Below are 16189 nucleotides of genomic sequence, written 5' to 3'. Positions count from 1 at the left end.
AGCATTCCCTGAAATAAGCCATGTGACAAGGAGAATGGCTGGGGACAGTCCCAGTGTGCTGTCCCAGCATAAATCAACAGTCTCCCTTCCCTCCTCAAAGTTTTCCTGGTTTTAATGATAAGTTGCTTGGTTACCCTAGTTCCTGGCTGCAACTTCCCCTTACTAAACCCTGTTCCCTCTCTGTGAGTTAGAGTACAAGTCCCCTCGGTGGGAAATTGGATGCTAAGGTGAATAAAGGGTGCACAGTGGCTGCTCAGCCCCAACACAGGATGGTGGCTTCATGTCAGCTCCCAGTGAGAGTTCAGAGGGGGCTGATGGGCTCAAAGAAGGCTGTGAGGAAGAGAGGGAATTTCAGTAATTCTAACCCCGCAGTTCATGGAGCCATAAGGAGACCTGCTGGGTCTAGGCTAATTTACACTGGATTCCATGGAAATGGTATCCCAAGGTCCTCTCAAATGGACCTTGGGAGCAGATTAGTGGTGATGAGGGCTACGGACCAGCCAGTGAGGGTGGAGCACCAGAGTACTTCACCCATCCAAGCCTGGAGTGGCCAAAGAGGGTGAGTGTGGGTCCAAGGAATCTTCCCAGAGGGCCTGAGCGAAGTCCTAAAGAATGTGTTGTGAGCACTGCTATGAATGTATTTAAGATGGATAACAAGCAAGAAGCTACTGAGTAGGACAGGGAACTCTGCTCAGTGTTATTTGGCAGCCTGGACGGGAGGGGTGTCTTTGGAACAAGAATACATGGATATGTATGACTGAGTCCCTTTCCTGTCCACCTGAAACTCAAAATATTGTTAATTAGGTATACTCCAAAACAAAAGTAAAAGTTAAACAAAACAATATTGAGGGGATGCAGGAGAAGAACCAGCATTCTCTGCAGAGAAAACCTGGGACAGGACTCAGAAGGAAAGAAGCAGAGTGTGAGGAGGACTATGGGACACTCTTGTTCTTTTCTAAACAATTGTATTGAAGTGTGGCTGATCTTCAGTGTTCCTTTCACTTCTGTTGCACAGCAAACTGACTCAGTTACACACATCCAAAAATATATTTTCTTTTTCTTTTTCTTTTCATTACAGTTCTATCAGTGAATACTGAATATAGTTCCTTGTGCTATACACTAGGACTTTGTGGTTTATCAGTCCTCTGTGTATTGCTCTGCTTCTGATAATCCTAAATTTCCCATCTTCCTATCCCCAACTCCCCTGCTATATGGCAACCACATGTCTTGGCCCTTTTCGTTTTTGGATGAACCCTCACATCCCAAGCTGCTGAGAAAATCACCTAATACTTTACCAAAAGAGGGAAATAAAACCAAGAAGTGTGCTGAGTCTGGATACTGAGAGCAGCTGCAGGTAAGGGCTCAGGCTGACTGGTGTGTGTCTCTGACTCCCCCAGGATTCTTGAGGCCACTGTTTTAGCACCTTTCAAGGGGGCACAGAGGAAGATAACAACTCAGAGACCTGGATCCTGGGTGATGTCTTCCTGTGGCTGTATTTCTCTGTTTATGATCAAGGAAATGACAGGATCGGCCTGGCTCCGGCAGTGTAAATGCTTGGACTGGTTCAGGAATCAGTCAGGCCTCTCCTAACACACACTCGCTCTCCCTAGGGCACTTCTGCCCAGCGATGCTGGTGAACTGTGTTTGGTGCTCTGCAAACCCTATTCTCAGTAAAGAATAAAAAGTTTCACTCTTAGTGGTGCTAAAACAAATGGGTGCCTCTGTTTGGGTCTGGGAGGTGCATAATAATCAGGGAGAATCTAGAACCAGGTCTGAACCACTAGTGAGAGGAGCCCAACTCCAACTGCTTTCAATAATTGCAAGCTCTAAAGGTGCCCATGAAAAGCAGAGGGAGATGCAGTCAGTGTCTATGGGCTCTTTGAATGGATCAGGCTCTGTGCTTGTGAGATTAGAGTGGCCAGGGAAGGCCTGCCTGAGGGAGACACATTTGAGATGATGCTAAATGCTGAGAAGAAGCCAGCAATCCAAAAAGCTGGGAGAAAATCATTCTAGATGTGAGAAATAGTCACTGTAAAGGCCCAAGGTAATCAAGCTTAATGAATGGCTACTTTTCAACTTCCAATATTGCTTTAACGCTTGGAACTTGGGCACAAGTCACCAACCAGGACCTCGTTATATACTTCACTTGTGAGTTACCAGCGATGAACCATCTCATGCTCCCCAGAAGGGAGACCCTGGTGCTGTCAGAGCGCTGAGTCAGCCCTGGGCCCAGGGCCATTTACACAGGCTGGTTATCACCAGGGGCATCCGTTCCCAGGGGCATCACCAGGGACTCTGGCTATCTCTGTGTGCTTGTCCTCAGGGGTGGAAACTCCAGGGAACTGATAGAGCCAAGAGACAAACAAAACCTCTTGTCCCATTTTGCCCTGTGTGATCCTCTGGTCGGCTGACTACACTGCTGTCTGGGCAAAATCTTTCTCCTGTTCCTTCTCCGAAGGTGGCTTGTGAATAAGATCAGCTCCTGACCCTGAAGTCTGGTGGCTGGAACTCAACTCACAACAAGCTGAGACCCGGAGATGTCCAACCTTGTCCTGAGTGTCTGTCCTTTTTCTCCAACCAGTTCCATAAAGCAAAGTCTCCCAAGAACATGACTGGTTCACCCGCTCTCAAGACATTCAAACCTCCAAGATCTTTTTTGAGCATCAAAGAGGGAACAAGCCCCTTGATTATAGGCTTGTCTCAATCCAAACCTCACTCAGCCAGGCATTCCCTGAGGAAAGAGTAAGACACGGCATCTAAGTTCTCAGAGGCTGAACATGGAATGCTGCTTGCTGTAAATGCAGATCCATGTGCCCAGTGTCCCGAGGGTCGGTTTTGTGTGAATGAGGAGCGGAAGCTCTGGGCCTGCAGAGCTATGAGTGAGTCAGGCACCATCTGCATGACTGCTTCCTGGGGACACTTCAGCTAGGGCTTCCCCACTGTGCCTGGAATCTAGCAGAACAAGCCCCCAATAGTGCTTTCCCGGTGCTACAAGAAGGCAAGTCTTCTGATAGAATCACAGCCAGACTTGAGGGACAGTGGGAAAGGAACTTCCACTCTGGTGCCTGTAGACCTCTGAGAGCTGCCTCGCAGTGGATGCAATTGAGCTTTCTCTCATCTTTTCCTTCCCGGAGGTCTCCTAGCCTGAGAACCAGAGGTCCTGGTTGCCGGGTCTTCACTAACTTACCTGCAGCTTTAGAGTGATTCATACACCCCAGGATTCAGTTTCCCGTCTCTTGGGTGAGGGAGACTGGACTTGCTCCAGAACACATGTTCCAGACTGAAGCTCAATGTCAATCAGCGGACAAGTGGCTCAGAGGTGCGTGTTGCCAAGGATTCTAGGGCTGCATCTAGTGGGCAGGGGCCATGATTGCCTGGTGATATCCATGGATCCTGGACTCAGGACTGGGAGTGGAAAACTATTTACCACACAGCTGCTATTCGATGAAGGATCTTAGACGCCTTGCCCCCTGGAACTTACCACCATTTGGGTTCTAGGGGATGAGATCAGGTAGCTATAAGTCAGAAGTTACCAACTGGGAAGGTTGTAGTTTCCTCTGCAGATACCCGAGTTGGGCTGATGAATAGGCTCTCTGAAAGGAACTCTGGACACAAGACCTCCCAGGATGCTTAGATAAATTAGGAAGTATTTTAAATGCTTGGATGAGCTGCCATTTTGCTGCCCAGCTTGGGATGATGCCCACAGTTAGAGTGGAATCAAAGGGCCCTTGGGGGAAGCTGTCCCTCTCCCCATGACTCATTAACAGTGAGTGCGGCTACCCCCTTCATGTCCAGAGCAGGAATTTCAGCAAGAAGAACATGACCTCCAGTAAGGTTACCCAGAAGACTTGGGTGGATTTGTCCCTCTGGTTGGCACCATTCTTTGCCCAGTGCTTCTTTCCTCCCTCCTGGATGCTGAGCAATCTGCCCACGTCTTGGCTCCTGGGTTATGAACTCCTCCTCCCTTTCCTTCCAAATGTCCCCAGAGCCCCACTAGTGGCTCCCTCCATACCCAGGCCCTCTCCCTCACCTGCAGATGACACTAAAGAAGAGAAACCAGGAAGGAGGCTGCCCGGTTCATTCTTTCTAAAAACGTCCCCATTCCTTCCACCTCCAGGCCCTGACCTGGCTCATTAGAGTCTCCAGCTGGATGAACAAGCAGGTTAGCAGGGGGGTGCAGATGGGGGTGTGGGTGGGGTTGTCGGGTGTGGAGGATGGGGATCAGATGACCGAAGAGCTGGATAAAGAGCAGATGGGTCTCCAACCACTCTTTCATTGGGGGGCCTGCCTGAATCTGCTTTTCTTGGGCCCTGAAAAGTATCACTAAGACAGAGCCTTCAAAATGCACCTTTTGGAAAATGATTACAAAATGATGTCAAACATAATATAAATAAGAAAGAATAGTATCATGAACCCTGTATTTCATCATTTGGCATCAATAACTACAAAACTAACCTCTGAGTCCCACAGTGCTTTCCTGTTTCTACCACTCCTTCTGTTTTAATTTCTGGAATTTTTCAATAAAAATAAAATTCCTTAAACTACTTCTAGTTACATGGAATATGATACATACAAAAATATGGCATAAATATTGATGATTATTTTCCTTTCTCAGCTCTCAGAATGGTGTTAGTACCCTTGTAATCTGTCACAGAGACAAATGAGAGGTTGTCTATTAGTAGTTTGAATTTCTGACCCTTTTTTCTTTTTTTTCATTTGTTTTTATTAGTTGGAGACTAATTACTTTAGTAATTAGTAATTAGTTGGAGACTAATTACTTTACTTAATATTATTAGTAATATAGTATTATATTATTATAATTGTAATTATAGTATACAGTATATATATAATTATATATAATATATATTAATAATATATAATATCAATATATTATATATAATATATAATGAAATATATAATATATATGAATGTATATAAATATATATTATATTATTATATATAATATTAATATTAATATATTGTTAAATTAATATTAGTGTTATATTTAATTATATTTATTATATATTATATTATATATATTATATAATATATTATATTAATATATTAATACTATATTCAATTATATTTAATTAATAATTAAATTAGTATAATAATATATAATATTATATATACAATATATAAAAATATAACATATATATATTATATATATAATTATATAATAATTATATTATAGTAATATTGTAGTGGTTTTTGCTATACATTGACATGAGTCAGCCATGGATTTACATGTGTTCCCCATCCTGATCCTCCCCTCTCGCCTCCCTCCCCATCCCATCCCTCTGGGTCTTCCCAGTGCACCAGCCCTGAGCACTTGTCTCATGCCTCCAACCTGGGCTGGTGATCTGTTTCACCCTTGATAGTATACTTGTTTCAATGCTATTCTCTCATAACATCCCACCCTCCCCTTCTCCCACACAGTCCAAAAGTCTGTTGTGTACATCTGTGTCTCTTTTTCTGTTTTGCATATACTTTTTATACATTTAATTTGTTCTAATTAAAGAGTGGAATGCTAAAATTATCCCAGTTTTGGCTTCTCCATGTGGATTCGTAAACTTTTCTTAGACCCACTACCTAAAGCCACTCATATGTCCCTGGGCTGCCTCTGAAGTCTTCACTTTTCCATTTGACCTCTTTTCCTCTAGCAATCAGTTCTCCAACGAGGTCAGCAAACCATACCTCATGAAGTTGCGAGGCAGACCACAGGAGATCATGAATGTCTAGCATCGCCCCTAGTATTGATCTTTATGGTGTTCTTAACAGTAATTTTTTCCACGATGGCAAGTTTCTCCATGCCTTAGAAATCCATGTGGTTCACTTTGGTTTTCCAGCCAAGCCTCAAGGAAGAGATCACAGTAGAATTCTCTGAATTCTGAGAATTTTCTAAGACCATTTCCCAAGGTCAAGAATGAAGATAAAAGTTTTATCAAGAGCTTTGTATTTTTATCAGATCCATTAGTGGCCTAAAGGGGACAGTTAGGGCAGGTTAGAGCACATATAACCAGAAGCTCCTGGTCACCACTGCATGCTAAGAACTAAAGCTTCCCTGAGTACTTGGAGCCAGGAAAGAAGCATGAAGTGGCTTGTGCTCCTCGGGCTGGTGGCCCTCTCAGAGTGCATAGTCATGTAAGTATGGGGACTGTAAGCCGCATCCTCTTCCTTTCTGGGTTAGAAAGAAATGGAACATTTCCCTGATAGTCTTAAAGTTCAACTCTTACTTATTCATAAATACCCTGCTATAGGCACTTACCCTTGCTTCTTTAGCCTTGGGCTTCCCAGGTGGTGCTAGTGGTAAAGGACCCCCGTGCAAATGTGGGAGATGTAAGAGATGCGGGTTGGATCCCTGGGTCGGGAAGATCCCCTGGAGAAGGACATGGCAACCCATCCCAATATTCTTGCCTGGACAATCCCATGGACAGAGGAGCCTGGCAGGCTGAGGTCCATAGGGTCATATAGAGCTGGACACGACTGAAGCAGCTTAGCATGCAGGCATGCACCTTGCTATAGAAACTGTGGGTCCCAAGGGTCAAGGTGTAGCTTTGCATGGTTGCACAACTCTTGGGACCCCATCATGTGGTGACCTGCTGAAAATGGAACTCATTGCAATTGCTTAGTGCACAACTTGTACAGATGTATGTGTGGTCCTGTGGAATAGCATTTTTCTACATTTTTTTCTAGGTCTCCTCTCTGTTCTCTCTCTATTTCAGTGTGTATATGTCTATGTCTGCATCTCTGTGTCTCTCTCACTTATCTCTCCATCTCTTTGGAAGTCTCTGTGAGTGCAGATCTCTTCGTGTTGTTTTCTCTTCTTTTAGTTTTTCAATTTTTTCTCATCCTTGCTTCTTTAGCCTCTTAATTTCCCTAAATTGTTTACTATCTCCTGGATTCTTCTCTTAACCCTCTGTTCTGTTTCTACTTGGAGAAAGATTGGGAGAGCTACCTCTATGCTGTTGTTCATCTGGCAAGCAGTGTGACCACAGCCAAGTGACAAACTCCTTGAATTTCAGATTCCTTCCCCATAAAAATAGGATAATGATCCTCTTCTAGAACCTTTCTCCCTGAGCTTCCTTGAGAAGGATACAGTGGGATGGCAATAGCAATACTAATGGCTGTCATTGTTGACATTTACTATATATCAGGTACATTATATCCATCACTTCACTTACCTCCCAAATTTTCTATGTGGAGGGTGGTAATCATTATATTTCGCCTTTTTCCCAGGAGTAAGCTGAGAGTCCAAATGGTCTTACACAATGTTACACAACACAACCTGTATTCAAACCTACATCTTTGAAATGGCATTTGCATGGCATTCCGATAACAAGGTGACGCTCATAAAAATGCTGGAAAATCCACAGTGCCATTACAATGACAGTTATACCTTAACACGGACAGCTAATCGTATCTTCTCCTTTGTTTCTTTTCTAATCCTTGGTGATAGTTTGCCTCTAAGGAAAGTGAAGACTTTGCGAGAAACCCTGAGGGAAAAAAACTTGCTGAACAATTTCCTGGAGGGACAAGCTTACAGACTGTCCAAGAGAGACATCGAAATAGCCACTCACCCCCTGAGGAACTTTCTGGATGTGAGTTTGTTGGGAGGAAGGTTCTCCTCATCGCCCCCTGGTGCTCTGGGCTAGCACTGCTAACTCTTCTGGCCATGGCAGGTGGGAAGTTTGGGCTGGGGCTCCTGCAGGAGGGAGAAACACTGGGAAACAGGGACCCCATTCCAGAGGAGAAGGCATTCTCATCCTCAGCTCTTGGTCTGTGGTGACTGGGCCCAGCAATGACCAGGTGGCAGGTAATCATTCATTTCTGTGTCAAAGATGTGTTGTTAGTCTGACGGAGATTGTTCCTTCTGAAATAAGTGAGCCACTCAGTTACAGATGAAGGGTGAGCCATCTCTGGTCAAAGGATAAAGCCAACTGCAAAGCAAGAGTGAGTCCCCAGGCAAAAGAATTCAGCTTCCACAGATGCAAGAATCACAGCAGTAAAAAGTCACTGACTGCCTAATCCATGTAAGGCATAAGAATCTGACAATGTGGTTATTCTTATTAGATTACACAAAAGGGCATATTTTGTCTTCAAGATTGTGCAGGCTAGCCTGAGAGAAAGGCAAAGAGTAAGTATATGTCAAATGAAAGGGTCAGCTGTGTGGTGTTGATTGGATGTGGCCTGAGTTTAGAGGGAGTGGCTGGGATTGATCAAGGAGGACCTCCTGGAGAAGGAGGTGCTCAGGCTGGGTTTGAAGAGACTAGAGAGCTTCTCAGATGAAGGCACCAGGACTTCCCTGGAGGTCCAGTGCTTATGATTTTAGGCTTTGAATATAGGAGGTACTAAAATTACCTGGTCATAGAGTGAATATCCCAGATACTGTGTAGCACAGGGAAAAATATCAAATCCTCTGAGAACAAAGGCTGTGAGCTGCATGGTGGTTGGAAAGTGATCTCTGGAGACATGTGACACCCAGAGGGAGGCAGCAGTGGGGGAATCGAGAGGAGCCAGATCTGCACTAACCCACCCCTCCTCATCTCCATAGATTGCCTACGTGGGGACCATCACCATTGGAACACCCCCTCAGGAGTTCCAGGTCATCTTTGACACAGGCTCAGCTGACTTGTGGGTGCCTTCCATCACTTGTGGAAGTCCAGCCTGTAGTGAGTACAAACACCCCCCCCAACCCACCCACCTTTTCCTTGCCCTGACTCTCCCTTCTCCACCCTTGGCACCTGACTGACACTCATCTCTTGTGTCTGCAGAAACACACACCACCTTCAATCCTCAAAATTCTTCCAGCTTCAGGGAAGCAGGCCGGCCTGTCACCATCGTCTATGGATCTGGGCTAATTCAGGGATTTCTTGGCTCTGACACTGTTCGGGTAATGTGGAAACAAAAGCTGAGTCAGGACTGACTATGGAGTGACCACTGCTTACAAAAGAGACACAGGACCAGCTGGCAGGACCATCCTACCCTAACTCCCATAGACATTGGCCATCTTACCCACAAGATCCTGTCCCTGGGGAGACGTCTCCATAGTGACACAAAAACAAATGGATTAGCTAACCCAGAGAGTGGCTCGGGCTGTGGACTTGCAGCTCCTCTGCCCATGAGCAGCTCAGGGCTCATTTTGCTGGGAGCTAGAAGAGGGGGAGAGAAAGCACTGACTTTTGTATTCTCAGACTGTGCCGGGCACTGCCGTGGTAATAACTTTCTTAAAGCTGCAACAACCACACACAGCAGATGCATTGATTAGCTAATGATACAGATGGGGAAACTGAGGTGCAAACAGCAAGAGCCTTGATGAGGTCACACCTGTGGTAAGCAGTGGAGCTGGGCTGGCTTGTCAGGACTGAAGCTGATGGTGGGTATTTTGGGAAAGGAAAAAACTGATCGGTGGACCCTGGGTGAAGTCAGGAATTTCAGATATCCAGTGCAGATAAGCAGGAGGCCAGAGATGTAGGGGGGCCTGATAAGTGTGTTCTCAAAGTATGGGGCCTTTGGAAGTCTAATAAAACCTATGGCCTTCCTCCCCCAAAGTACCTGAGTAGTTCGCCTCTCTCTCTTCTCTCTCTCTCATACACACTCACACAAACACACAGATACCCCCAAAAGGGTATTTCCCAGGCAGGAATTTCACAAGAACCCTGCCAGAAACATTGTATAATGGACTTCAGTATTTCTGGCCAGATGCAGAATCCAAAATATGTTACCATCAATCCAGTCCATTTCTGTCATCATTTCATAGAGACGCCAGAGAATGCTCTCTTGCTCTTTACTCATTTTGTCCATAAGGGGGCACCATTGGGTCCTGGCGGGATTCTGGCTGTCCCACTGGTACAGAAGCCTTGAGGCCAATTTGACTCATTCAGAAGGTGTTTTTGAGAGGGGCAGAAGTTTTAAAATCCACGGACCCACATAAATGGAACCCAAATTCCCCTCCCTGCTCGGTCTAACCATCTGAGGTCTACCAAGGACACAGAAAGTCCTCACAGAAAGTTCTCTGCAGAGCTAATGGCATTTCTTCCTCAGCCCAAGCCTAGACCCACTTAACAAACGTTTATGTGAGAACACTCTTCTCGCCCACAGATCGGGAACTTCGTTAGCCTTAATCAGTCGTTTGGCCTAAGCGTGGTGGAATTCGGGTTTGATGGTGTGCCCTTTGATGGCGTCCTGGGCTTGGCCTTCCCCTCCATCAGCATCACAGGTGCCATGCCCATCTTTGACAACTTGTGGTCCCAAGGTGCCTTTTCTGAGCCTGTCTTTGCCTTCTACTTGAGCAAGTAAGTCTGAGCTGGACAATCCCTCTCTCCAAACTAGTTGTCAAACCCTTTCAGTTGTATGAAAATGATGCAACAATTGATACAGAAGTATCCTGAGAGATAGACTAACCCAGGATAACTATGGCCCCAGGGCCCCACCTGGCTTCACCACTGGCTTTTATAAATAAAGTTTTATTGGAACACAACCATGCTCCTGGGTGCAAGAGCCAGGGCTTGGTGTAGGGGTTGAGTGAAAACGAAGACTAATGCAAGGTGTCAGGATATGAGTTGGAAGAAAAGGCAACAGGATATGCTGATGAATTTGACATGGAAGGAAAGAGAGGGATGGTGGAAATCTTTCCTTCCTCACTAACATTTCACTGAGCACCCAGGACCAGCTACACAATTTGCAGGAGCCAGTGCAAAAAGAAAGTGTGGGATCCAAAACAAAAGTGTGGGACTCCATTTTGAACAAATATTGGGAATTTCAAGGCAACGAGAGCAGAGGTGGGAGACCTGCTGAGTGTGGGGCCCAAAGGACAGCACAGGTCACAGGCCAGTGAAGCCAACCCTGTGTGACTTGAAGCCACACCCTTAGTGCTTCAGGCCTTTGTTTCTGAAAACTACAGGCTGGACAAGGGGGAAGCCAAAACCCTTCCGCACACAGTCCTCTGAGGATATCTCTGAGCACTGAGGTCACAGGAGGTCCAGGGCCTCTTCTGACGACTGAGTGGGTGGAGCCCGGCCAGGTGGCCCAGCTCCTCTGTGCCACTCATTAGCCAGCGACCGACCTCAGTCTGGTTCTCAATTGCTCCTAGCCTCGATTTCTGCATATGTAGATGGGCACCTTATTAGGGCCTTGATGGGTGGATAAGCACAGCTCTCAGGCAGTGCTGTTGTTACTGTCCCCTAAGGATCCCCCTCCCTTCTCTCTGCAGAAGCAAGCCAGAGGGCAGTGTGGTGATGTTTGGTGGGGTGGACCACCGCTACTACAAGGGAGAGCTCAACTGGGTACCAGTGTCCCATACTCGCCACTGGCAGATAAGCATGAACCGGTAAGCCTCTCCTTCTGAGGGTCATCCCAAATGATGCTCCCCTATCTGTACACAGACACAGGCAGACACACAAATGCACTCCCAGACACACAGTCAACAGGCATACACACCACCCACAAGGACACAGACAGACACACAGACACTCATGCAAAGATACAATAGGCACAGATAAACATGCATACCCAGCTAGAGACACGAGTACACAGAGAGCTGCATATTAACACACACATAAACAAACACAGAAACACATAGATTCACAAACCACATATGGGTTCATAATCAGCCCAGGCCTGCTGACCAGGTCTCTGAACAGGGTCCATCACAGTGTCCAGAGAGGCCTGTGCAGCTGTGGGAGGACTGCACCCTTGAGTGTGAGGTGGGAGGCATAGTTATAGGACTTTACAGTGTGGTGAAAAGAGGATCAGGAAGAATTTCCTCAGCCTGAACAGAGCTGTGATAAGATGACCAACTGTCCAGGGCTACATGGGCCAAGGAAGTTCTCAGTACAGAGAAACGTCAGTTTAAAAACAGGGAAAGTCCTGAAGAAATGGGGAAACCTGATCTCCTTAGGGAGAAGCTAGCCAGTAGTGGAGAGAGGATGGCCACAGTCTTGGGACCTGAATGCCACTCATAAAAAGAGACATCCCACGTCCCAAGGCACACAGTGGGGCAGAGGCTATAACTGAGAGAATCGGGAAGGTGGGATCCAGGAGTGGATTGAGAACAAGAGGCAATAATTCATGAGATTCTGTGTTCTACCCTCAGATAAAATCTTACCTGTCCTTTGAGGTTCTGTGTCTAGTCAGGTATTGGCTGATCAGGGTCTCAGTGTCTGAGCCCAGGCATGGGGTGCTGCTCAGAGACACCCTCTCCCAGGGCAGCCAGTCTCTCCCACCCCTATGAGAATCTGCTGCCGCAGGAACCTCCATCTTCACTGTGTGTTTGACCCATTGTTGGTGAGACATCAGGTATACCTGTCTGGATGGTCTCCATTCATTATTTTCACAGTCTTCTTTCACTCATTCCACAAACAAGCATTGTGCATCCACTGTATGCCAGGCACCTTAGGGACACGATGAGAATAAAACTCGCCCTCACATTTAAGAAGGCAAATTGCAAGAAATGACACACACACATAGTGAATTGTCAGTTTGGTACACGCTAGACATGAGCAAGGGTCTACAAAGAGTGACCAAGACAGGAGACTGATACACACCGGGGGAAGACATCCCTGAAACCATGACAGTTAAGCTGGAATCTGGAAGATGAGGAGAAATTAGCTAGTCAAAGGGGAGGGTGCTCTTCTAGGGAGGAAGACCAGCTTGTGTCAAGGTACAAAAGAGCCTGGTGTATTCAAGTACTGCTCAAGGATATCAAGAAAGGTGCTGTGATCAGAGAAAAAGAAAAGTCAGGGCAAGAGATCACGCACAATTCAGGACACTGTCAGGAAGAGGGCAGCTGTGATGGAGGGAGCTCACAATTTCTTCAAGGAGGGAACCTTCTGCATGACTCTGATGCCCGCTTTGTCCTACTGTCTCTCAGCACCACCATGAACGGGGAAGTTGTTGCTTGTTCTCATGGATGTCAGGCCTTTGTGGACACTGGATCAGCATTGATCTGTGGCTCAACAGAAATGGTCACCAACATCCACAAACTCATGAACGCCAGGCTCGAGGGTTCTGAGGTGAAGGGTCATGCCACAGGGTCACTCCCAGTCTCCCCACATAATAAGGATCCTCTGGGCCAACCTCTCTCCTTCTCTCTAACAGTATGTGGTTTCATGTGATGCAGTCAACACCCTGCCTCCTGTCATCTTCAACATCAATGGTATCGACTATCCACTGCCCCCTGAAGCCTACATCATCAAGGTGAGCGGCCACCCCTGAGGGCTGGTTCTCTAAATTGGGGTTTGCAGGAACCCTTGGGCTACTGCTGGGAGGAGGGCACCCTCGGCAGGCCAAGCCACACCATTGCAGATGCTGCTGAGCCCCTCTGGCTGGGCCAGCATCTCCCACAAAATCAACCACTTGAGAGTGGAGGATGGTCTGGGATATCCGTCTTCCTGAAATAAATGTGGAGACACCACTCCATGCTGGCATGGTGGGAGTCACATGGAGAGGGGAACACTAAGGTCTTCTGCCCTCATAGATCTTCAGTTCAACTAGAGCCCTCAGATGCAGGAACACGGAAAGTCAGCTCTAGTGATCCTAAAATAGGACATGTGACAAGGGGGCTTGGCTGGTGGCGGTGCTGTGTGCTGTCCCACCATAGTGATTAACAGTCTCCCTTTCCTTCTTGAAATTTTCTCAGTTACAATAAATTACGTGGATACCTTAGACCTTGACTGCAACTTCCCCTTGCTAAGTCCCAGTTTCCCCTCTGTGAGTCGGGCTGCCCGACCCTTCTGTGGGGTGGTTGGATGCTAAGGTGAATAAAGGGTGCACAGTGCATGCTAAGCCCTGACACAGGGTGGAGGCTTCACGCCAGCTCCCTCTGGGAGTTCAGAGCAGGCTGTTGGGCTCAAAGATGCCTTTGAGGAAGAGAGGGAATTGCAGTAATTCTAAAACCCCTGATTCATGGCTCCATAGGGAGGCCTGCTTGGGTCTAGGCAAATCTGCCCTGGATTTCAAGCAAATGGAACACCCCGGTGCTTCGCAAAGGGACCCTGGGGACTTATTAGGGGTGATGAGGGCTTTGAACCGACCGGTGGGGATGGAAACCTGAATAAGTCAACCAACCAAGCCTGGACTGGCTGAAGGGTGAGTGTCGGTCCAAACATGCTTCTCAGAGGGCCTGAGCGACGTCTTAAAGAACGTGTTATGAGCAGTGCTTTGAATATATTTAACAGGCATAACCAACAGGGAGCTACTGTATAGCACAGGGAACTCTGCTGAATGCAAGGTCCAGCCTGGATGGAAGGGCGGTCTTTGGGACCAATATACATGTATATGAATGACTGAGTCCCTTTACTGTCCACCTGAAACTCAAAATATTGTTTATCAGCTGAACTCCAAAGCTAAATTAAAAGTTAATAATAAAAAAAAAAGAACAGGTTTTGGGGATCCAGGAGAAGAACAGGCATTCTCTGCAGAGAAAATGAGGAGCAGGAGTCAGAAGGAAAGAAACAGAGAGTGTCAGTGGAACCAGGGACGCTCTTGTTCTTTTCTGTAAAACAGTATTGCAGTGTGGCTGATCGGTGTTGCTTAAGTTCTGCTGCACAGATAAGTGCTTTAGCTGTACAGGTACAAATACACACATTCTTTTTCATTAGTTAATCAATAAATATTGAATATCGTTCCTTGTGCTATAAGTAGGACTTTGTGGCTTATCATTCCTCTGTATATTACTTTGCATCTGATCATTCCGAACTCCCAATCCTCCCCTCCCCACACTCCTGCCATATGGCAACCACACGTCTTGGCCCTTTTTGTTTTTGGATGAACCCTCATATCCCAAAGTGCTGAGAAAATCACCCGATACATACCAAAAGAGGGAAATGAAACCAAGAAGTGTGCTAGGACTGGATATTGAGGAGGGGGTTGCAGGTAAGCTCACAGGCTGACTGGTATGTGTCTCTACCTCCCCCAGGAAAAAAGCTCCTGCATTAGCGCCTTTTACGGGGGTCTAGAAGCTATCTCTCCAGACAACTGGCTCCTGGGTGACGTGTTTCTGAGGCAGTACTTCTCGGTTTTTGATCGAAAAAATGAAAGGATTGGTTTGGCTCTGGCCGTGTAAACGCGTGGACTGGTTCAGGAATCAGTCAGGCCTCTCCTAACACACACTCACTCACACTAGGGCACTCCTGCCCAGCGATGCTGGTGAACTGTGTTTGGTGCTCTGCAAACCCTATTCTCAGTAATGAATAAAATGTTTCACTCTTAATGGTGCTAAAACAAATGGGTGCCTCTTTTTGGGTCTGGGAGCTGCATCATAATCAGGCAGGATCTAGAACCAAGTCTGAACCACTAGGGAGAGGAGCTCAACTCCAGCTGGTTTCAAGAAAAGGGGAGACTTTTCAGAAGAACACTGGAGATCCTGTACATAGGAACCAGAGCAGGTAGAAAGATCTCAATGACTGTATCCAAAAAATCAGAAGTCATCAGTTCTCTCTCACCCTCGCTCCTTCCCCTCTCTCTACTTTGATTGTCTTAGCCCGACAGCTTTCTTCCTTAAGGCTTCTACACCTACTGAGGGAGACCAGGGCTACCTGCCCTAGGGTTTTATATCCCTAAGGAACCTAACCCATAAGGGAAGTAGCTCAGAGACTTGAGGGTTCAAGGGAGAGCTCTGACTAGTCCACCTCAGATGACATATTTGTATGGTATCTCCCATTTTCTTGAAGAGATGTCTTGTCTTTGCAACCTATTGTTTTCCCCTATTTCTTGCACTGTTCACTTAAGAAGGCTTTCTTATCTCTCCTTGCTGTTCTCTGAATGTCTGCATTCCTTTGGTTTTAACTTTCTCTTTTGCGTTTGCTTTCACTTCTCTTCTTTTGTCAGCTATTTGTAGCCATCCTCAGATAACCACTTTGGCTTCTTGCATTTCTTTTTCTTGGGGATTGTTTGATCACTGCCTTCTGTACAATGTTACAAACCTCCATCATTAGTTCTTCAGGCACCCTGTCTACCAGGTTTAATCCCTTGAATCTATTTGTCACCTCCACTGTAAAATCATAAGGGATTTGCTTTAGGTCATACTTGAATGGTCTAGTTGTTTTCCCTAGTTTCTTCATTTTAAGTCTGGATATTGCTTGCTTCTCCCTACACAATTAGTAGCAGATCACCACCCTCCATCCCTGGTCAGAGCAGAGCAAAACCACACAATTTGGGAACTGATATCCTGAGTTTCCGCTTTGGCTCC

General features: G+C 46.4%; 1 protein-coding gene across 1 annotated transcript; it reads left to right on the top strand.

Moving 5' to 3' along the window:
• The first annotated feature begins 6091 nt into the window (after nucleotides 1–6091).
• On the top strand, nucleotides 6092–15064 carry LOC133066379 (pregnancy-associated glycoprotein 2-like). Its single transcript, XM_061157401.1, has 9 exons — nucleotides 6092–6144; nucleotides 7460–7601; nucleotides 8555–8672; nucleotides 8775–8893; nucleotides 10102–10295; nucleotides 11213–11329; nucleotides 12872–13013; nucleotides 13099–13197; nucleotides 14918–15064. Exons 1-9 carry the CDS (start codon nucleotides 6092–6094, stop codon nucleotides 15062–15064), a joined length of 1131 nt encoding a protein of 376 aa, XP_061013384.1.
• The last annotated feature ends 1125 nt before the right edge of the window (nucleotides 15065–16189 follow it).

This window comes from Dama dama, chromosome 2 (assembly GCF_033118175.1).
Source record: "Dama dama isolate Ldn47 chromosome 2, ASM3311817v1, whole genome shotgun sequence".
In the NCBI taxonomy this organism is placed as follows: Eukaryota; Metazoa; Chordata; class Mammalia; order Artiodactyla; family Cervidae; genus Dama; species Dama dama.
The sequence above is the reverse complement of the archived record's forward strand: the minus strand, read 5'-3'. Positions and strand labels throughout refer to the sequence as shown.

Coding starts and splice junctions, on each gene's coding strand:
- LOC133066379 (XM_061157401.1), top strand. CDS start 6,092: ATGAAGTGGCTTGTGCTCCTCGGGCTGGTGGCCCTCTCAGAGTGCATA. Junction 10,296..11,212: donor TTTGCCTTCTACTTGAGCAA/GTAAGTCTGAGC, acceptor TTCTCTCTGCAG/AAGCAAGCCAGAGGGCAGTG. Junction 13,198..14,917: donor CTGAAGCCTACATCATCAAG/GTGAGCGGCCAC, acceptor TACCTCCCCCAG/GAAAAAAGCTCCTGCATTAG.